Source organism: Selaginella moellendorffii, unplaced genomic scaffold, assembly GCF_000143415.4.
Source record: "Selaginella moellendorffii unplaced genomic scaffold, v1.0 SELMOscaffold_106, whole genome shotgun sequence".
Taxonomy (NCBI): Eukaryota; Viridiplantae; Streptophyta; class Lycopodiopsida; order Selaginellales; family Selaginellaceae; genus Selaginella; species Selaginella moellendorffii.
Window position 1 is genome coordinate 150,277 of NW_003314367.1, and position 20,891 is coordinate 171,167.

Consider the following 20,891-nt stretch of genomic DNA (forward strand, 5'->3'; position numbering starts at 1 on the left):
TCGCCGCTGCTCACGAGCCTGCGCAGTACTCCCGAAACTCTTCCTTGAGGAAATCCAACAAGTCAATTCGCTATCGAGCAGCGTCTTCGTCGTCACAAGCGATAGCCGAGACCCTGAGAACTTCTTGCTTGGTGCATATGGTGCAAAGGTAGCATTGCTAACAACATATACCAAGATTACATTACTTGCTTATTGCCATGGCCACGCTTTCCCTTGCCAGACAATCCATGGCCACTACTCCCGTAGCTATTGCCGATAAATTTCCTTGCTACAAGAGAAATAGTATCAGAAGAAGGAAGAAAAAAGGAAAAGCTTACATGCTTTTCGATCAGCCTGGTAAATGAACTGTCCAGGGCATTCCTGAAAGAGACAAAAACCTTCAGAAAAATAAAAGCTGTCCAAATTTCTTACTTGTGTAATCCTTGCGGCACTAGCAGAATAACTTGCTCCTTCAAAAGATCCACCTATAAGGCAAACCACAAGCAATCCATAACTGTAATACAAGCTATAAACTAGATACCTTGTCCACGATGATCGTGTCCTGGTCCTTGACATCTAGGCCCTTATAGTTGACAACAAATTCCTGTTTCAAGCAACTAGAGATTACCATCTTTGTTGAGCTATCTACAAGGCCAATATACACACCTCGTTCTTGCTTGCAAGGATGACACTAAACGCACCTCCACCAGCGACCAAAGCCTCATCTCCCTTGATCGCCACCAATGTAGTTGTCAAGAAAGGCCACCACAGGTGATACTGGAAAACATCATGAATTATTCTCAGCATCATGTTCGTCTATGTCGCAAACCTTTTCAGAGAAAATTTCTATGGGTCTCTTGCCATTCACCGAGGACTCGTCATCTTCCCATCTGCTTGGGAAAGGACCATCCGGATCGTCTTTCATGTCCAGAGCCTTCTGTATGAAGATGGAAATCTCACTGTTCATCCTGCAAGGACCAGAGGGACGAGCCACGAAATGAAATAAGAAATAACCCGGCGACTTGCATTTGAAAGGCCACCTCGACAGCTTCCTTGGAAAACCCATAGCGCTGAAAGGATTCCTCCAAGAGCTTTCCAAGTCTGTAGCAATTCTCCTCCATGAAAGGAATCGTTTCTGCGAAAAGCCAGAGATTAAACTTGGATCTCTAGTGTTAGCTCACCTCTGTGCACAGTCCACTGTGCCTCGTGCATGCGAACGATGGTTATCGTTTCTCCTTCGCCTAATTCATAGCCCTTGATCTTGTGCTGAAAGCCAAAAAGTCAGGTAGGTCGCGTTCATAGATTTATTTGCTCACAATGAACGCGACGTGCTCCAAGTGATCCCTCTCCGCTCTGGCATACTGAATTCCTCCTTCCGCCTTCTCTTCAACGTTGATCATCCTTCAACCCCTAATTGAATAGTCACAGGATAATCTAATATAAAACTAGCTTTTTTTGTTTTAGCAAATCCTATCCAGTTAGGGTTCGCCTACAAACTGGAGGGCGTCACCTTACAAATTATCAAGTCATGGAGGCGAAGGACCTCGTGCAAGCACAAATGGATTCACAAGCATAAGTCAAGATCCTTGTGAAGTCCAGAGTGAGAAAACACGATAGTTAGATAAAAGTGGAGTCGCTCACTTACTTTCAGAGTTTGAATTCCTCGCAGTACGAGCCATGAATCGAATGGTGAGGCCAGCGAGCTACAATTCCTGCGGCACTAGTCACTGATCGCACAAGTGCTCCTGCCATGACCTCCAAGGAACTTGGTCGCAGAGTTATCCACTCTCAGAACTTTGACACTAATCAAGTGACAACCTGCTTTAGCGGCTTGAGCTGGACGGGAGTACCAAAAGTATTGTCCACGACAAGAACGCATCCATATTTCTTGTACAACTTTGAAATCGCTGGAATGTCCGCAACGTTACTAAACTGGAAAATCTACCTGAATCACCGCCCTCCAGCGCTGCAATTGCGTCCCCTACTTCCTTGGTGTTTGGAGAACCGTACCTCCTGTAGACGTGAGCAGCTCCAGCGTAGTCGGAAAATCTGTTGACAAAGTTATTCGCAAAAGCCAGGCACAGCGCTTGGCACTACCTTTGGCAAGCGGCTTTCCTGAATGGCAGCAAAGAGTAGCGACTTCGAAATCCATCACTTCGTTTGCCAAGAGCTCTGCGAAAGTAGGAATCAAGGGTAAGCTCTTGCTGCATGTAATGCCAAATTGAAGTTCACCTGGATTTAAAATGTAAAGTTTGAAGCATCTGTACATATTAGACACTGGCTTCACTTGAAACTACATAAAAGGGACCTGATCACGGTACTCGAGCAGCTGTTTGGACAGGGCAAGAGGAACATGAGCTCTCACTAGTGTTCCTGAATCTGTGTACTCCTGCAAAACCACAAAGTTTTGATTAATTCCCAACGAAACAGAAGACTACCTCATGTTCCACAACACCACGCCTGTGGATCATGTCCACGAGATCCCCCTTGCTATACGGGACAATGGCTTCCACTCGCACAAGTAAATCCTGCAAAAACATTTTTGAGTTCTCTGAATGAATGAACTTTGTAAACCTTGAGTTTTGTTTCCACAGCGTCAAAAAATTCTTGAATGCCTTCTCCGGTTAAGGCTGATACGCAGATTGCACCTTGTTGTTTGGCTTCCGCTCTCAAGGCATCTGGATCCTCAGCTTTGTCAATCTTACACAAAAGTGAGCGCCATCAGTAACTTCGCAGACATGTACAGAATTACCTTATTCCACACTGAAAGTCGAGGAATGTGTTGAACATCTAGCTCAGCAAGAACTTCGTCAACAGCTTTTGTTTGTTCAGGTGCCATTGAATGACTGTAACAAACACTAATCAAAACACAAAGCAAACAAAAGATGAAGGCTAACCTTCTATCTACAACATGTAGGATCAAAGACGAATCGCTGATCTCTTCTAACGTTGCACGAAATGCGGCAACCTACAAACAAAGTTAAGTACGCAAGCTCATATGTCACGAACTTACAAGTTGTGTCGGAAGCTTTTGGATAAAACCCACAGTATCTGTAAACAAACATTCCTTTCCATTCGGAAGCTGCAAAGGATACAAAATCAACAAAAGAACAATGCTTACATGAGGCTCACCTGTACACGTCTCGTAATAGGATCTAGTGTGGCAAAAAGTTTATCTTCTGCTAGAACACCAGCATTACTAAGCTTGTTCAAAAGTGTGCTCTTGCCAGCATTTGTATAGCCAACCTGTGGAATCTCTAATGAACTTACAAGAAAAGAGCCAAGAGATATGTACCAGAGAAATAACAGGGATAGGAACCGATGCTCTCCGGTTTCTATACTGTTGCCTGTGGTCACGTACCGACTCGAGATTCTTCCTCAGCTCGGCAATCTTAAAAAGCCACAAACTTTAGTTTCAGTGTGCGAAATCACCGAGCTTGCCTTTGTTCTAAGGATACGTTTATCAACTTCAATCTGCTTCTCTCCCATACCCTTCACCATACCTCCTGCTTGTCTTTCAAGGTGAGTCCAAAGTTTTGTCAATCGCGGCAGCTGGTACTCAAGTTGAGCCAGCTCTACCTTGAAGAATGAAAAAAGATAAAAAAATAAGTTACAGCACAAAATCCGGTGAAACCACAACCTGCAAAGCCGCTTCACGCGTCGCTGCTCTCTGGCTAAAGATGTCGAGAATCAGAGCTGTGCGGTCACAAACCCGAACGTCATCACCAAATGCCTTTTCTAAGTTTCTTAGCTGCCTGGAATGGAGAAGACGATGTTATAGAGAGATCCTGAAGTTCTTGCCATTCTTACCCCGGCGATATTTCGTCATCCAAGATCACCGTCTCAACGTCTAGAGCCTGGACAGCGGTCTTCACCTCCGCAACTTTCCCAGACGCCATGTAAGTTCTCGGATTTGGATAACCTAGCCTTAAGAACCCGGACAAAAGTAAAAGCCTCGTAAAAGCGAAGCTTGGAAACTTGACACGTACTTTTGATATGTGGATCCAACCACGGCCAGTCCGGCTGTGTCGGCAAGCTGCTCGAGCTCCTTGAGTGACTCATCGATGCTAAACAATGCGCGATGCCTTTTCATCTCGACTCCCACGAGAAACGCTTTCTCTTGATAAATCTACATGCGGGGAGTCCCAATCATCGACCAGAAAGAAGAAATCAATCGTAATTTCTTACCTCTCGATTGTTGCGAATCACAAAGCGATCGCTGGAATCCTCACTATCAGTCACAGACGACGACACCGTAATGCTCCGACCTGGCGAAGAGCTCGCGGGAGCTTCCTCCTCTCGCGGCGGCATTGGCAGCTCCACAAGCGGAAATTCGCCCCCATTTCTCTGCTCCTCCTCATCAATCTGGATCACGGCTCTTGCCTTGAGCGAAAAACATCCGCATCGCTTCCTGGCGATTCCAGTGCGACCAGCGGCCAGAAAATTCGCCTTCTTCCCCATCCCGGAGCCGGCATTCTGCCATCGCTCATCCACACCTGGAACACAATACGCTATCGCCAAGCCCGCCATTACAAAAAAAATCCAAGAACCCTAAACCCGTGCAAAAGTAATGCCAAGCTCGAATATGCTAGAATACTTTTCAAAATTTAGGGTTTACCTTTCATGCATTTTTAGGGCGGTCGAGGATCAAGGATGCTGGCGCCTTGCTCTCGCGCGGCCTTCCCGCCGGTTAGAAGGAGCTTTGCTATGGCCGCTCCCGCCAAACAGGATGTGATCGCGGTGAAGAAGGGGCGTGTGGTTTTAGACCATGGTTTGCCGGACGAGCTAAAATCCAGCTGCCATGTCCTAGAAATTGTAAGCTCTCTCCAAGTTACTTCATGGATGATTTGTGTAAATCCTTGAACAGGGAGATACCATCTACGATGCAATGCTCAATCAGACCAACATTTCCAGCAACAACAACAAGTACTACGCGATGCAAGTCTTAGGTAGTCTCTTGACTTTTTCTATGCACTGACTGATCTTGCGCTTTTCTTTTTCTGAAGAGTCTGATGATCGAACTGCGTACTATACGTTTGCGCGATGGGGTAGAGTCGGCTCAAGCGCATCCAATCTGAGCAAGCACGACACGACAGAGCCAGCAGTGCGAGAGTTCGAGCGTAAGTTTCTGGACAAGACGAAGAACCACTGGAGCAACCGGCACAACTTTGTGTCTCAACCTGGGAAGTATACTTTGCTGGAGATGGACTACGAAGACTCTTCCGAAAGCAAGGCAGGCTTTTCACTTGTTTACTGTTCCGTTCAAGTCGAAAACTGTTGTGAAGGATGTCGCCGAGAGTAACACTTCTACAAAACTGGACGCTCGTGTTCACAGGCTGATTTCACTTGTTTGCGACTTGAATATGATGAAACAGGAGATGACTGAGATCGGTGAGCTTGGACCTTCTCTCTTTCGCTTGGAAGTTCTCTTCTTGTAGCTCGACTTAAGCTTTCTTTTTCTAGCTCGACTTAAGCTTGGAACTTCTCTTTTTCTAACTCGAGTTTGTCAAATTCCCAGGATACAACGCCCAAAAGATGCCCCTCGGCAAACTCAGCAAAGCTACAATCCTTAAGGTGATATTCTGGCTACCGAGTTAAGAAGCGACTGACTTCTTTTGTTTTCTACGGAAAGGGTTATGAAGCTTTGAAGAAGATTGCAGCACAGCTAGAACTGAGCTCTCCAGATGCAGAACTGTTGCGGCAACTAAGCAAGTAAGAGCTTTCCTCCCAGTAATTCGCTAATGACGTCTCGCTTTGCAGTGAATTCTACACGATTATTCCACATAACTTTGGGCACCGATCCATAAGTAACTCGGATTTTTTCTAGGTAGAGTTCTATGTGACCTGGAATTTCTAGGAGACCAAACAATCCGCACGAAGGAGCAGCTCAAGTCGAAGCTGGAAATGGTCGGAGAGAATCGCGGAAATGTTGTCCTCTTTAAGTCGAACATCTTTTTTTGTGTCAGGTTGAGGCACTCGGTGAGATTCAAGTTGCAACGAAGATCCTCAAGAGTGGGAACGAGGTATGAACGTTTTGTTCACTACTTTCTAAGGTTTTTTGCTTCTCCCCAGGATGATCCCGCATACGCACAGTACAAACGTCTCAAATGCGAGCTGGACCCTCTCAATACTGACACCGAAGAATATGAAATGGTAAAATCACTATCCTTTCTCTGGCGTTCTCCTCACAAGTACTCTTTCCGTTCTAACAGATCGAAAGCTACTTGATGAACACCCACGGCCATACTCATTCCGGATACAAGCTCGAAATTTGCCAGGCCTTCAAAGTCAGCAGAGCTGGAGAAGATGAACGCTTTCAGCCAGTAAGTTCTACGTTTTACTCAGCTTTCCGGGAGCTCTTACCAGCGAGAATCTGGACGCTCAGTTCAAAGACAACCACAATCGGATGTTACTGTGGCATGGCTCGAGGCTGAGCAACTGGACCGGCATACTCTCCCAAGGTATGTATGCGCAGTAACACTTTTTGCTAACAATTTTTGACGTGGTTTTCGTGTGTCCGTGTCTCAACAGGACTCCGAATCGCTCCGCCTGAAGCACCATCCACGGGCTACATGTTTGGGAAAGGCGTTTACTTTGCGGACATGGTCTCCAAGAGTGCCAATTACTGCAATGCTAGCGCGAGTAAAAACGCGGCAGTAATGCTTCTGTGCGAGGTTTTCCTTTGCTAGATTAAAGTTCCAATCTCTTTTGCTTGAAACGTTTTCACGATTTCACGATTTCCTTCCAGGTTGCTCTTGGTGACATGAACGAGCTGCTACACTGGAACTACAATGCTAGTGCGCTTCCACCAGGGAAACTGAGGTGAGTTGACGCGTTATACTCTCTAAACTCTCAATGCTTTTTTATCATTTGACCAATAGCACCAAGGGCCTCGGGAGGACAGTACCTCACAAGAGCGAGTTTAAGCAACTTTCAGACGGCTTGATAGTACCAATGGGGAAACCTTTAACTTCGGGTGCTTACCATCAGGTACTAAGCCAAGCATGGCTTGAGTGTTACTTCTTTTGCTCGTCCAGGGAAGCTTGGAGTACAACGAGTACATCGTTTATAACACGGCGCAGGTCAGAATGCGCTATTTGCTACAAGTAAGTTTCATCTATTAAAGTTCGGTCTTAAAGTGTTTTTTGCAAAATAATTCTTATAAACTTTATTTTAAATGGAAAATAAAATTAGTCCGTACGTTTTCTGTGAATATTCGGTTTAGGAGTTGAGGAATTTAGTATGCAGGGACCACTTGGAGTGCGCCGGTGAACGTATGGCCTGACTTCTTACTTTTCAGCACAAGATCAAAAGTTGTGAATTAGGCGAAGGGGAAGCGATAACCATCGTTCGCATGCCCGAGGCACAGTGGACTGTTCACAGAGGTGAGCTAACACTAGTTATCCAAGTTTAATTTCTGGCTTTTCGGAGAAACCGTTCCTTTCATGGAGGAGAAGTGCTACAGACTTGGAAAGCTCTTGGAGGAATCCTTGAAGAGCTACGGCTTTTGCAAGGAAGCGATCGAGGTGGCTTAACAACTGCAAGTCGAGTTATTTCTTATTTCATGTCGTGGCTCGTCCCTTTGGAACCATGAGATTTCCATCGTCATGAAGAAGGCTCTAAGAAAGACGATCCGGATGGTCCTTTCTCAAGCAGATGGGAAGATGACGAGTTCTCGGTGAATCGCAAGAGGCCCATAGAAATTTTCTCTGGAAAGGTGGGCGACATAGACAAACTTGATACCAACATGAAGTTACTGTTTTCCAGTATCACCTGTGGGGGCCTTTCTTGACAACTACATTGGTGGCAATCAAGGGACATGAGGCTCTGGTCGCTGGTGGAGGTGCGTTTAGTGTCATCTTTGCAAGCAAGAACGAGGTGTGTAGATTGGCCAGTTGCTTGAAACAGGAATTTGTTGTCAACTACAAGGGCCTAGATGTCAAGGACCAGGACACTATCATCGTGGACAAGGAAGATATATTTTATTTCTATTTATTGTAAATTTTGATTGTTAATAAGTGTTCTCCACTTCAACATCTGAGTCCCTAGAGCCTCTTGATCCCATTGCCATTAAGGAAATTTGGCCTCCAGTGATCTCTCCTTCAAAAAATCCATCTAGGCAAGCCACAAGCACACAAGCTATAAACTATACCCAAGTTATTCGGCTAGTGCCGCAAGGATTGCACAAGTAAGAAATTTGGACAACTTTTTGTTTTCCTGAGGTTTTCTCTTTCAGAAATGCCCTGGACGGTTCATTTAGCACGCTGATCGCAAAGCATGTAAGTTTTTCTTTCTTTCTTCCTTCTTTATGATACTATTTCTCTTTTAGGCAGGGAATTTATCGAGGAGTAGTGGATCGTCTGGCAAGGGAAAGCATGGCCATGGAGTAAGTAATGTAATCTTGGTATATGTTCTACCACCTTACAAACAACGTCGAGTGCGGACAACCAAGGAAACATATGAAGTTCTCTCGCTTGGAGTGATGAAGTATGACGAAGCTTGGAGGCTTTCCTTCGCGGCTGCATTGGAGCTGTACAGCTGCAAGCTCGTTGCGAACTCCACCGAGCTCACGGCCAACGGGTCGAGGCTGTCGGGCCGTCAACCTAATTTGACCACCTTGTAGTATTCAGGAAAACCACGATAAAAAGCATGCTTCGCAGTTTTTACTGCCTTGTAATTATCATCCGACATAATGGCTGAAGGAGACACTTAGTTTTCTTCTCATGACCAAAGCATCTGCTATCTGGGATGTCAGAGACTATCGCTGGAATCTGCTCTTCGGACAGGCCTGGAGGCAAAGAGCTTACAACCTGCATCCCTTGGAGCTTCTCTCCCTCATTCCTCACTTCGTCCTGAACCCCATTTGCCTCATTACTTGCCATGTCTCAAGGAGAAAATGCTAGCCTGCCACAGCACCAGCCACAGTCAGTTTCCTCTTACGCACGGGTGTTCAAACAGAGAAGCAGCTCTTTTGTCCAGCTCAGTTACTATGCCTCAGAAATCAGACTTTTTCCTCAATTTGCATCACTTTCCAACCAAGCCTCTAGCATTGCACTGAAAGCATCGATGCCATGAGCCATGATGACTCTCGTCATGCTCCCAACAGGTCCCTGGGTTTTTCGTCCAGCACCTTTAGCATGGTCCATTGAATGAAGGACAGGCACAGCATCAATGTCTTGTGTGCCTGCCCCTCACCTCCACCAAAACCAGGACCTATTCGAACGGGACACCTTAGCCCGCTACATATGTAGCGCTCACTCCCCCGTTTAAATTTTGTGTGTCCTCACACAACTCCTAGACCGATGTCCCATACATAACTAGATATAAACATTGTGTACTCGAAGGAGAGTGAGAAAACATGGGTCTGATTGAATGCTCTCCAGGACTTCTAACATTGCTGTTGAATATTAAATTAGAGAATCGTAACTCTGTGGCTAACACTGTCCGTGGCATTGCATTCTCTGTTTGCTGAGCCAAAATTGCCATCTTAGCTTGAGTTGTTTGATCTATCACCAAATAAGGCCCATCGTACCGTGAAGAACACTTCCTTCCTAGGACACCTGACAGAATCTCCAACACCAAAGGGATGATCATTGATCCTTTTCTTGTGGTTCCTTGAATAACGAGCTTGTGCCTGTTCAATGTTTGATCTTGCAAGCTTAAGTGGGATCCAATGGAATGGCAATGGAAGGGTAATAGATACAAGGAGTTCTTTCAATATGAGACAAAGCTGTGCCAAAACCTCATCTAGAACCCCAACCCAATCTACATTCATCAGGCAGGCGAGAGCCTAGTGGATCCACGCCCTCTACTTCCCGCTGTGCATTAACAAGATCTGGTGGTAGGCAAAGATGAGGTATTTCATGTGGCTTACTTAGTAGGAGCGACTTCCCTCGTCAGCAGCTATCCACCTCTGTTAAGTTTGCGGAGCCACAAAGACACTGTGAGGGTTCCATGGCTATTCTGAAGTGCAATTTCCAGGTCTTAATCATCATCCAACAGAGTCTCCACCCACACACTTGCTCACTCACAAAGTGATTATGCTGTGACACCATTATAGAGAATCTTGGTTGCCTGAGAAAAGTGGCAGATTGGTCCCTGATTAAAAAATGTGGGTTGATAATCCATTCAATTGAGAAAACTGGTTTATTCGTAGCATATTTTAGCTCCAACATCCTCATCAGGTGAGCAGCAGCCATCAAGTGCACAATCCAATGACTTTGGAGTTGGGTGCTGGAAAGATTCCTTGAAACCGGGTCACGGCATTTGCAGTGGATTGCAGTACGGCAGAACAGTATAAACGGTATCTGCACTTTAGGTTTAGGGCCATGGATCGAGGGCATCTATTGAAGGAGGTAGCTGCGGCCTATACACGTCTGACGGAATGCTTCCAGACACTAGAAGTGGAAGATTTGAGCGACCCTAGCCTGTTTCTGAAGTTACCTTGGCCGTCTGTCCGCTCGCCTCTGGGGTGTGCTGGGAGCTGGTTCTCTTACCTGGGCCGTGAAAGGGCCAAAGAGGTGTACAATCGTTTTGTGTCGCTACCACGACGCAGCAATCTGCTCTTCACGGGAGTATCGGGGTCGGGCAAGACGGTTCTCGCGGCCGCTATCGCTGGACACATGCTTGTCCGGAGGCCTGGTGGTCGACGACTTGTCTACATTGTTGGACACCAGTTCGCTCTAAACCCTGTAACGGTCTTGAAGGAGGCGCTCCTCCTCGCGTTTGCGGACGATGAATCAACCCAAAAACTGGTGTTATCTGCAAACTCGCTTCTAGAGTTGGTAGGCATTTTTGGGTACTCAAAGCACAAGCTGATGTTTGTGGTGGACGAGTGGAATTGCTTGGATACGAAACGGGAGAAGCATGTTGTTTATCCGAACGTTATAGAGTCCAAGTGTGCACTTAAGGACGTGAGCTACTTCCATGTCCTAGTCAAGGTGGCTTCAACAACATCTGAATCCGCCATGGAATATCACTTAACAGACAAGAAGCCTTTGCAGATGGAGTTCAATGGGCCCTTCACTGTGGAGGAGTTCAAGACTTGGCTGGCAAAATCCCCGTTCGGTGTCGGCACCACACAGGCAATGGTGTACCACACAGGGCTCACTCCACGGCTGCTTCAGCTGTATGTCCAGGCCAATCAAACAGCTTCGTTTGACATGCTTATCGAATCCTACACCAGGGATATAATAAGGTATGTTGGTGGACTGGAGGAAGCACCCCAGCTTGAGCTAGCCATGAGAATTGCTACCGAGGGAGCAATTGCCCCTGCTGAGCTCAAGGCTGTCCCGTGGTCATGCGCTTATATTGACGTTTCAAAGGAGATTACAGTGAAGCTCATTTCCAGATACTTGGCAGACTTGCTGGCAGCTGAAGTTATGAATAGGTCCAAAGCTTTGTCTAGGTTACCTGATGCACGAAGTATATGGGCATTTGACGTTCGGAAAAATGCGGCCGTTCTCTCAGCCCGCAACTCTGCAAGGCTTGGCTGGAATGTGGAGGCTTTGGTGGTGAATGTAGTGAAGGCAAAGGGAAGCATACTTGGCCACTTCTTCTCCTGTTGGAAGGAGTATGACACTGGGCATGAGTTGGAAGTTTTGGTGGCTACTACTATGACGGAGCTGCTCTCTGGGGTTCTGTTTTGCCCCCGACACTTCAATGAAAAGGCCGTTGATTTAGTGTGGCTACAGGTGGAAAAAGGTGGCGAGCAATACGTGCTGGTAGTGGAGGGAGTACAGATCTCAGTGTCATCAACCAAACGAAAGCTAGCACGCCAGAGCCATATTGCATGGAAAAATGAGATCCTTCCTCAGTGGTTGGCGTTCCAGGAACTGTTGGTAGATTTCAGTGTGTCTTATACCTACGTTTTGCCACATGTTTGTCACCAGGATACAGACTTAGCGGGCGGTAAGCTATTTTCTATCTAAAGGTGTTTATCCGTGCTAACTTCATTCATTGTTGCTGCAGCAAATGTGAGTTTCCGCAACTTTGCAGAACTTGATGGAACGTTGGCATTTGTTGATCAATTGAGGCTTCCTGAGCCTGAGGAACTAGCTGTTGAGAAGGCAGTTCAGTGTTCTGGGTTTGTCAATATGAACAGATGCAAGCACTTCAAGCGGGGAGCTGAGGAGCCGTACTTCTGCTGTCCTGCACATGAGAAGCAGCAGCAAGATCAAGGTGAACTTTCTTCTTTTATTTTTGACATGTTTGAATTTCTGACTTATGCAACAGCACTTGAGGATGAGGAGCTACCTCTTGAGAAATCTGTTCGGTGTTCTGGGTTTGTCAATACGAACAGATGCAAGCGGGTCAAGAGGGGAGCTATGGAGCCGTACTTTTGCTGCCCTGCCCATGAGAAGCAACAGCAAGATCAAGGTAAATTTGATTTTTTATTTTTGATTTGAGTTTCTGCCATATGCAGCAAGGTGATTAGCAAACAACTTAAAGGATACTTGTGGACTGGGCCGCAGCCAATTCAGATGCGTCAAGAATGGCAAAAAAAGTCACGTTGCTCAGTTTGACGCCCTCCACATTCAACATATCAGCCTAACTTGAAGAAAGCGAAGACCGATTTTTTTCGCGAGATCAACATGTTCCATCGTATTATCCCTGCTCTGTTAAACTCGAGGCAGAAATCCACGTCTAAGGAGCTTATTTCTCTTCTTGACTTCCTCATTTTAGTCAAAGATTTTGTCTTTGTCTACCTTCTAAGTTATAATGACCCATGCTCCACTTGTATTCCAAAGTATAGTTACATACAGGAACAGAAACAATAACTGTAAGCTCCTTTTCCTCCTTTGAGTGATGATCAGCCCAAATTGTGAAGAGCTGGTGACGATTCAGCAAATACTTTGAGTAGAGTGAAGTCTACACCCTCAATCCAAGCTATCCAAATGTACACCATCTCAAATTCCATTGACCGCAAGAAAAGAAACTCCCTCAAGCTGTGCCCAGGACTTTGCTTCCAATCGATGTTCATATGGTTAGGTGACTATTCCACGAAACAATGGTCAAAGTATACTGAATCCACATTGCTATCTTGTAGTTTAGACAAAGCCCACATGAAATAACCACTCTAACACGAATCTTTTTAGTTTTATCATGTATTTACTTGTATTTACAAATACTCAAACCACGAAACTATGTATACAGGTCTGATGCCCTGCGGGTCCCCATGACTTTTACAAACATTTATTTATCTATCTTGTGGACTTTTTATCCCTGATATGAGCGTATCTTTTTTTGTCCCCAAGCAAATCCATGGAACTTTTTTTCAGCTGCTAGCTATACCCAGAAATGTGAACGTGCCAGAGTGGTTATCGGGCATGACTCGAAATCATGTGGGCTCTGCCCGCGCAGGTTCGAATCCTGCCGTCCACGCTTGTTCCTTTTTCTCTCCTGCTATCACCACAGCTGCCAGAATGAATCCTCATGGTGTGGAGGAGACGAGCCATTCGATTTGCATTTTCGCAAGCCTCCGGAACCTCTAGACCTCGAGCGAAATATCCTCAAGAGGGAATGCTTGGGAGGGAGAAGAGTGGAGGCTTTGAGAAGAGAAAGCAGGTTTCTTTCTCGTCGCCTTGCTCAAAGAAAAGATCTGAGTGATCTTGCTAGCGGTGTAGAGTGTGTGAGTAGGACCTTTGCTTTAGATTCCAATGCTGTCAACCAGCAGAAATTAGGGCTGACGTACCTTTTAGGACAAAAAGTACTATCAAACTCATATCAGTTTAGTAAGAAATTTAACTTAATTTTGCGCTGGAGCATCCTCCACCGTAGAAATTAACGGCAAGGAGGAGGGTTTTAAGGCGGACGTCTCCCAGGGTTTTCACAAGCAGCGCAGCGCATCCTCTCTTCTCTCTCTTCTCTCTCTCTCTCTCTCGCCTCTCCCGCGGGAGGAGCTCGCGCAAATCTACATCCCCAGGTGAGACACGCGATCTTGGCTTGCATGGTCACTCACTCTCTCATAATCTCTCGCGGACGCGCGCCTCCTTAGATCGTCGCCAAATCCTCGTCAATCCCATGGCCGCTACCTCCGCCGCCGCCGCCGCCGCAATCTCCAGCTTCTGCCCTGCCCAGGTGAAATTTCATGCAGCGCCGCCGAGATCTATCGCCTTACCCCGTGGATTCTGGATTTCGCAGGCGCTCGGCGCGGATTTGAGACCATGCACTGCGCTGGGATTCAAGGCCCGGGCCGTGGTGCTCTCCACGAGCTCTCTTCGGCGCCTCCAGGTCTCCTGCCTCGCGGTGAGCAAGCTCTTCCCTTCTCTCGATCGAATTCATGGATTATTTGGGCTTTTAACGCTACCATTTTTTTCTCTCTCGTGTTTTCTACGTGTTCTTACCAGGCCAAGCCTGAGACTCTGGCTACTGTGCAAAAGGTTATAGCTTCCCAGCTGTCCGTGGAAGAGGACAAAGTGAGTCCCACTTCCAAGTTCACGGATCTTGGGGCCGATTCGCTCGACACTGTAAGTTCTCCTTCCAGGTTCTCGAGAAGTTCCCAACTTGGAAGAACTTCTCTTTGATTCTTTCGAGCACCATTCTCATCCAGCTTTTATTTCCGTTGTTCTTGATCGATACACAGGTTGAGATCATGATGAACCTGGAGGAGGCCTTCAAGATCAGCCTGGGCGACGAGGGTGCCGAGAAGATCGTCACTGTCCAGGACGCCGCCGACATGATCCAGGACGTGATCTCCAAGAAGGGCGAGTAGAAACTTGTCGTCCCAAGTTTTTTTTTGCTTCTCGCCTTTTGTTTTGACTGAATCTCGAGAACTAAAAAAAAGGCTTTTCATCTTCTTGTCACGGATTTCGCTGCTGGTCAGTCAGTCGAGTCGGATTTCTCGCGCTTGTCTGCTTGCTGTTGCGACTGAGCCTCAAGTTGCTTGACTCTTTCGAGCTGTCTCAGCAAATCCAGGCGCTCCGGCGCGTAAGCGGACGGTATCTAGAAAACGATAAAAAGAATCAGTAACTTGGGAGAGTAAAAACTTGGATAGAGCTCTAGAGTTTTACCAGAGCTGGAACGTATTTTTGGATCGCGGCCAGCATTGCAGCGTGGCCAACCGCGGTCACCTGATACGAATCAAAGTAAGTTTTTCAATCGATCAACGTATCACGCAAAACTAGCTCTTTTTCTACTCACAGGTAGCAGCATGAGAAATCCGATTGGTATCACCGAGGCGAGATCCGTGAAGGTCCGCATCAGCATCTTCTTTTCTCGCTCGGTCAGTTGCTGTCCGAGAGCGCCGTTTTTCAAGAGAATAGTCGCCGACGCGACGTCTGTGCTAAGCAGCTGCGTGCCTCTCCACAGATCCGAGCTCGCCTCCCTCAGCTTCTCGATGGATTTGTTGAAGACGTCGTTGTAAGTTTTTGCGTTCTCGCTTAGCTCCGGAGCGATGCTGCCGTCATCCAAGCAGCCCTGTGAATGAAGATGAGTTTCCTGCAAAGTACGAGAATTTCCAGCATACCCCGACGTCTGTTTTTGCTTTGAAAGACGCCTCGAGAGCTTCAGCTTCCTTTTTCAGCCGCCGCAGTCGTTCCAAATCCTTCCCGAGAGCTTCGAGCTTGTCAGCCCTGCTGCCACTTTGCGAGCTCTGCAGCAAGCTTTCTAGCTTGCAGATCGATTCTTCCATGTTTCGCAGATCCTATAGAGGAAAACACGACAGTAAAAACGCAATCCCAATTGTTCTCTTCTTTGTCTCCTTGCCTCATCAAGTAGTTGAAGTTGCTTCTGTGCAGTAACAACACCACTTGCTGTTAGCAAACCTCGATCCTCCTCCACGACGCATTCTCTGCGTACATCAGCTATCAATTTTGTGAAAGAAAAGAAAATTTTACCTTGAGGAATCCAAGCTGATATTGTATCTTTCACGGCATTCAATCAATCGTGATTGGCTAATCACAAAGCACACAAAGTAGGTTAGATCGCGGAAAGTTTATAGAAGATAAAAATCACCATTTGATGAGAAAGTCGACCACTCTCGAGCCGGAAGGATCTTGAACCCAGGTGCTGTATTTCAGAAAATCCGGTACCCAGCGCGAACAAACATTTAATACAGTGTAGATAGCAACCGTGTCCGATGCTCCGCTGTTGCCGAGTAGAGATGCTTCGGGAAGCAATGGAAGCCATTCAAGTTCCTCACAGACCACCTAAGATGAAAAAATATGAAAAAATATGACTCAGTACGACAAACTAAAGGAAAGAAACAATTCGGAAAGAGAACCTCAACAAAAAGTTGATAGTATGTCAAAGTCGAAAGCTGTGGATAGAAGAGCACACATCCACCTTCCAGATATCTACAAGGACACATGAAACTTAGAGATGGACTCAACAAAATGCGTAAAACCTGAGCAAGCTCGCGATAGGCTCATCGAGTTGTGACTCCGGCTTTCTGGACAAGAAAGCACGGGCGCGTCTACCAAGCGCAGCAAAAAATCCAAACGTCGCCAAATCCCGTTCCAGTGCCTGCCTTCCATAAAACATCAGCACCAGCAACTGTTAAGATGAACACGTTACCTCCGCTGTGTCGTAAGGTCTGAGCTTTGTTAGCACGCCTTCTCGAGTAAGAGCGTTCCTCAAAAACTGCTCCGAAAGATCAACCCAGAAGGCCCTTTCGTCTGCACCACCCAAGGGACCGCTGGCAGCTCTGGAGCCAAAGTAGGACAGAAACTCCCGACGAAGTCCCAAGTTACAGGAAAAGCTGTAGACCTCGGTGATGGAAACAAACTCCGTTTGCATGTTCATCAATCGTCCGATCTCGTCCGTCAGAGTGCTTGTGAAAGCAGCACACGAAACTGTTGCCGGTCCCAGTTTCATCGCTGCGCCACAGGCAGTGATGGTCAATCTTAGCAGCGCAACATCACTAGCCTCACAAGGACAAGCTGTACTGCCAAGAACAAACCAAACCAACGACTTAGAAACACACAGTAGAATACATAAAACTTACGTCGATGTCACTGCCGAGAAGTGAGGATCCTTTTCCAGGATGTTCACGTAGCTCGCAACCATGAACGGAAGCTGCTGTTGCCAAAGCCAGTCCGCGGAAGGATCCCGAGACGATAAAAGTTTTTTGATGGATTCTTCTAACGGAGCGCACTGGTGCGAAAGACTGCAAGAGAAAAAAACATCAAGCAAAACCAAACTGTGAGACATCCATCACCTTCTTTGGACAAAGATGTGAACGTCTCTATCCCTTCCATCTCCCCGCATTGCAATCTCCATGGCCGCTTGGAGCAAGGAGTAAACAGAGACCTTTTACAAGCAAAACAAAGCAAGTTTAACGAAAAGAAACAAAGCGAAAGGTCGGAGGAAAAAGCAAAAAAATCTTCTTTCGAGCATACCTGGTAAGAGAGGAGCTTCATCCAAGCTTTGGTATCGAAGCCAAACCCTGTCCACTTCTTGACGAGCCACGAGCCCTTGCTGAGCGACTCATTCCTCTCCACCGATACCTGGAAAGCTCGAGCTCCTTCGTGCAGCATTTGGAGCAAGCTCGTTCCTCCGCTGGAATCGATCCTCGCGAACGCCTCTTGCCACCAGCTGCTAAGCGCATTCTCGCTATCGGTGCTACTGCCGCCGTTAATCCGAAATCCCTGCGAGGAGGAAGAGGAGGAAGAAGCGAGAGAATTGTTGTTCTCGGCGGCAATCCGGTGCCGCGACTTCCTCCTTGCTGGTTTCCAAGGGCCAAGAAAAGCCATGGCGGTGGAGGAAAGCTTGGACGAGAGAATGCTCCTGGTCGAGGAATGAATTGTGAGGAAAGAAGCGCAAATTCTTTTGCTTACCCGGCCGAGCGAGGGGGAGAAGAAATCAAATAGGGATTCCTGGCGCCGATTGCCATCGCCGCGAGCTCGCGCTCCTCTCTTTAGGACATAGGGCTCGAATATACTCTGTAAAGCCCTAACAGGTGGCAAAAAGTAATTATTTTAAAAACAAGTTTAACTTTACCTTTAGAGTAAAAGTTTGTAAGCGAATATCCCTTGCATATTCTAAAAAATGAATATCCTTTGTATATTCTAGAAAACCATATGAAACAAGAACAATCATGTGCACATGAAACATAAAAATTAAAGTCAGCTTATGGGTTCTAGTAAACCATGTGAATGAAAACAATTTCTAAGCAACATCCACATCATTGTAACACTTTCTAACAATCACCGCTGGAGGCATAAGACCAGTATATAAAACCCTTCTTGCTTTCCCACTTTCTCTCAGTCTGATAGCTCGATTCCATGGCTTTAGCTCTAGACAAGATCTATGCTATTGAGAAGTTGCTAGGCCTCAAGAATTTCCACCTCCCAAAGATCCCTTGCTCCATTCCTTCAGTCCCTTGCCATCCAGATAGCATCTATGCATCCAACAAGGCCCATGAATGGGCATACAAGTTCATGGATCCAAAAATGACAGCCGCTGATAGAAAGGCTTTGGAAGATTGGAAAATCCCAATGTTTGCAACCCTCGTAGTGCCATTTGGATCCAAGAGAAATGCTGTCATTTGCTCAAAGTATAGCATGTTTGCCTTATTAGTGGACGACTCGGTTGATGAGGGCTTCGTTGAAAGTACCATTCTTCAAGATTACTATTCCACAATCCTTAATCACCTCCATAATCCTAATTTCAAGATCCAGGCATCGGACGATCACCTTCCACTTCGAGTTTACAGGGCCACTGAAGAGCTTGTTACTGAGATAAGATCATCCATGCTTCCTCCAGTGTATGCTCATTTTGTAGCACAGTTTGAGAGGTATGCACTCAGCAGAATGGCAAGCAGGCCCAAGTTTCAATCTGTCAAGCAGTATATCGAATGGAGAAGGTTTGATGTGTTCTTAGAGCCTATCTTCAGCTTCATAGAGATGGCACTTGAAGTCGCAGTTCCGGACACGGAACTGGAATCAGAGGACTATCTAATTCTGCGAGATGCTGGAATTGACTATATATCTATGTACAATGATGTTCTCTCGTTTGCAAAGGAGTTTGCATGCAACAAACTGCTGAACCTTCCAGTGTTGCTGCTTCTTTCGGATCCGGAGGTGGAGTCATTCCAGAATGCAGTGGACAAGAGTTGCAAGATGATCGTGGACAAGGAGCAAGAATTTGTATACTACCACAACATTCTGATCACTCAGGCAAGAGGTGAAGGTAAACACGCGTTTGTGAAGTATCTTGAGTGTCTTCCTACTGTTCTTTCCAACACGCTTTACTATCACTACTCCTCTGCCCGTTACCATCCAGCTTTCATAACGGGTGAGAAGTTTGATGCGAATTGGTGCTTGGACACTGTTATAAACCATAGAAGAACTGGCCGGTGATGGAATCTAGTTACTATAAAACTTATGTTTTTAAATTACAAACTCCAATAACAGTTGACTCAAGACATTGCAAGAAAATAAAAAATATTGTAGCCTAGCTTACAAGCGTCACGACAATCGTGTTGGCCCCAAAGTGCCTAGCATGTCCAGCTTGTCCATTGGAACTTTGTATCAACATATAAATAAAACATGGAATATACCTCTCAACACTAATATTTTGATTGACCCACAAGCAAGTCAGCATTGAGCTTCATCGTCATACTTCTCGTCCGCTCTTCCATGTCAATCCCAATCAAAGTTCTGCCCATTGACAGGGATGGTGCCGCTGGAGCCGAGAAAACGCTCCGGCTGGAACGCCTCTGAGTCGGACCAGCGAGCGGAATCTCGTCCAATGGCCCATATGTTGACGAAAACCTTGCAGCCGCCAGGGATGGTGTAGCCGGCCAACTTAACGGGCTTGAGATTCATGCGAGGAGCTCCCAGTGGGATGGCCGGGTGGAGACGCAGTGATTCCTTGACAATGGGTTCGATGTATGGAAGGTTTGGAAGATCGGATTCTTGCACAGCGCGAGCTCTCCCTACAACATTGTCGATCTCCTCTTGAGCCTTGGACATGACTCGGGGATGGTTTATGAGCTCCGCCATTGTCCACTCCAGCGTCACTAGTGAGGTTTCCAGCCCCGCGATAACCATGTCTTGTCGCAACAGGGAAGAAAAGAGAGATCACGACCATGATCTAGAAGCTACCGAGAGCAGTGCCAAAATGGAGATGTCTGGCAACTTATCCTTGTCCTCGAGAGATATAAGAACGTCAGTGAAGTCTCGAGGGACGAACCCTTCCCCAGCTTGATCTTTCCTGCGTCGATGCTTGTCGATTGATCTTCCAGCAAGAGCTTCAGGCGAGGCATGAGCTCTGAGTTGCGTTTCTTGTAGACTCCATAAAGATCCAGGGGTCGAGTGCTGGAAACAGCAGTCCAATGTTCAAGTTCAAGCTTAGAGCGACTATGTTCCGGATGAGATCCACAACTTCCAGCCCCCGCTCGCTGAAAAGAACCAAACATAGCGAAATTGACAAGAGACCGCTGAAAACCTCTTGCAGCTTGATCGTTGCCCCGGACTGCTGAATAATGGACTTGACTGTATGCTTCATCTCCGACTCCCGGAATCCTGAGCTTGCCTTGAGCATACTGTTGTTAAACAGGTGTGTGCTGCAAATTCTCCTCATAATCTTCCACTTATCACCGACGGGCGCCAAGATGAGATCGTTCCAAGCGTGACTGACGATCCGGAAGAACTCGTTGTTCGTCCGGCTTGCAAACTCGAGACCATGGGCCTTAAGAACCTGTGCAGCCATTTTGTTGAAGAGCCAACATCGAAGGATCAAAAAGCAACGTCGCTATGAACGCTTACAAGCCAGTTATCCCTGTGGTACGACCGGGGCCATTCCAATCTCGAGGTAGACAATCGGCCCATACTTCTTGCTGATCTTTGCGAAGTGGTGGTGGAGTGGCTCCTTGAGGGAGAAGAGCGCTCCAAAAACGGGGAAGAGGAGGGAGCTGCTGCTTCGACGATCGAATTCTCCCAATGAAGAGTGATAGTGTGATCCAGCCG

The 20,891-nt window shown here is 46.6% G+C and overlaps 7 protein-coding genes, 1 long non-coding RNA gene and 1 other non-coding gene across 11 annotated transcripts; 4 read left to right on the forward strand and 5 right to left on the reverse strand.

The window, feature by feature from the left end:
* Positions 1–317: 317 nt before the first annotated feature.
* Positions 318–901, reverse strand: LOC112342377. The gene is made up of 5 exons (XR_002990949.1): positions 809–901; positions 646–756; positions 521–583; positions 412–464; positions 318–360 (listed from the first exon to the last, which is right to left on the reverse strand). It is a non-coding gene; the product is annotated as an uncharacterized LOC112342377 (long non-coding RNA).
* Positions 902–1,826: 925 nt separating this feature from the next.
* Positions 1,827–4,500, reverse strand: LOC9630790 (GTPase HflX). 3 transcript variants are annotated; one of them, XR_002990946.1, is made up of 15 exons: positions 4,168–4,500; positions 3,969–4,108; positions 3,790–3,906; positions 3,620–3,734; positions 3,421–3,558; positions 3,275–3,370; positions 3,112–3,225; positions 2,993–3,061; positions 2,877–2,947; positions 2,732–2,825; positions 2,554–2,679; positions 2,418–2,507; positions 2,212–2,368; positions 2,077–2,151; positions 1,827–2,028 (listed from the first exon to the last, which is right to left on the reverse strand). XR_002990946.1 is itself a non-coding variant. In XM_024664068.1 (13 exons), the coding sequence occupies exons 1-13, from the start codon at positions 4,438–4,440 to the stop codon at positions 2,273–2,275; spliced, it is 1,539 nt and encodes a 512-aa protein (XP_024519836.1). In that variant the 5' UTR covers positions 4,441–4,500; the 3' UTR covers positions 2,207–2,272. The 3 variants fall into 3 exon arrangements, 1 of the variants encoding a protein (XP_024519836.1); XR_002990945.1 differs by having other exon boundaries at positions 1,827–2,151; XM_024664068.1 differs by lacking the exons at positions 1,827–2,028; positions 2,077–2,151 and having other exon boundaries at positions 2,207–2,368.
* Positions 4,501–4,686: 186 nt separating this feature from the next.
* Positions 4,687–8,602, forward strand: LOC9630791 (poly [ADP-ribose] polymerase 2). Its single transcript, XM_024664037.1, has 20 exons — positions 4,687–4,794; positions 4,847–4,928; positions 4,986–5,212; positions 5,265–5,370; positions 5,498–5,553; positions 5,612–5,691; positions 5,740–5,786; positions 5,837–5,886; positions 5,946–6,002; positions 6,052–6,132; positions 6,192–6,302; positions 6,365–6,440; positions 6,511–6,653; positions 6,728–6,801; positions 6,861–6,969; positions 7,017–7,089; positions 7,305–7,364; positions 7,596–7,696; positions 7,795–7,857; positions 8,309–8,602. The coding sequence occupies exons 1-20, from the start codon at positions 4,687–4,689 to the stop codon at positions 8,600–8,602; spliced, it is 1,998 nt and encodes a 665-aa protein (XP_024519805.1).
* A 4,678-nt stretch (positions 8,603–13,280) lies between these two features.
* Positions 13,281–13,362, forward strand: TRNAS-CGA. Its single transcript has one exon. It is a non-coding gene; the product is annotated as a tRNA-Ser (tRNA).
* A 407-nt stretch (positions 13,363–13,769) lies between these two features.
* On the forward strand, positions 13,770–14,778 carry LOC9648010 (acyl carrier protein). Its single transcript, XM_002990192.2, has 5 exons — positions 13,770–13,903; positions 13,976–14,058; positions 14,122–14,226; positions 14,328–14,447; positions 14,564–14,778. Exons 2-5 carry the CDS (start codon positions 14,002–14,004, stop codon positions 14,690–14,692), a joined length of 411 nt encoding a protein of 136 aa, XP_002990238.2. The 5' UTR covers positions 13,770–13,903; positions 13,976–14,001; the 3' UTR covers positions 14,693–14,778.
* On the reverse strand, positions 14,675–18,019 carry LOC9648011. Its single transcript, XM_024664032.1, has 14 exons — positions 17,757–18,019; positions 17,319–17,706; positions 17,138–17,229; positions 16,925–17,086; positions 16,495–16,864; positions 16,325–16,443; positions 16,202–16,274; positions 15,934–16,127; positions 15,816–15,872; positions 15,685–15,769; positions 15,446–15,622; positions 15,121–15,396; positions 14,991–15,050; positions 14,675–14,922 (listed from the first exon to the last, which is right to left on the reverse strand). The coding sequence occupies exons 1-14, from the start codon at positions 17,810–17,812 to the stop codon at positions 14,800–14,802; spliced, it is 2,232 nt and encodes a 743-aa protein (XP_024519800.1). The 5' UTR covers positions 17,813–18,019; the 3' UTR covers positions 14,675–14,799.
* Positions 18,020–18,203: 184 nt separating this feature from the next.
* Positions 18,204–19,280, forward strand: LOC9630792 ((E)-2-epi-beta-caryophyllene synthase-like). The gene has a single exon (XM_024664038.1). The coding sequence runs from the start codon at positions 18,204–18,206 to the stop codon at positions 19,278–19,280; it is 1,077 nt and encodes a 358-aa protein (XP_024519806.1).
* Positions 19,281–19,562: 282 nt separating this feature from the next.
* On the reverse strand, positions 19,563–19,973 carry LOC112342358 (7-ethoxycoumarin O-deethylase-like). Its single transcript, XM_024664039.1, has one exon. It carries the CDS (start codon positions 19,971–19,973, stop codon positions 19,563–19,565), a length of 411 nt encoding a protein of 136 aa, XP_024519807.1.
* A 30-nt stretch (positions 19,974–20,003) lies between these two features.
* Positions 20,004–20,634, reverse strand: LOC9648012 (flavonoid 3'-monooxygenase). The gene is made up of 2 exons (XM_024664040.1): positions 20,371–20,634; positions 20,004–20,240 (listed from the first exon to the last, which is right to left on the reverse strand). Exons 1-2 carry the CDS (start codon positions 20,632–20,634, stop codon positions 20,004–20,006), a joined length of 501 nt encoding a protein of 166 aa, XP_024519808.1.
* Between the last annotated feature and the right edge of the window lie 257 nt (positions 20,635–20,891).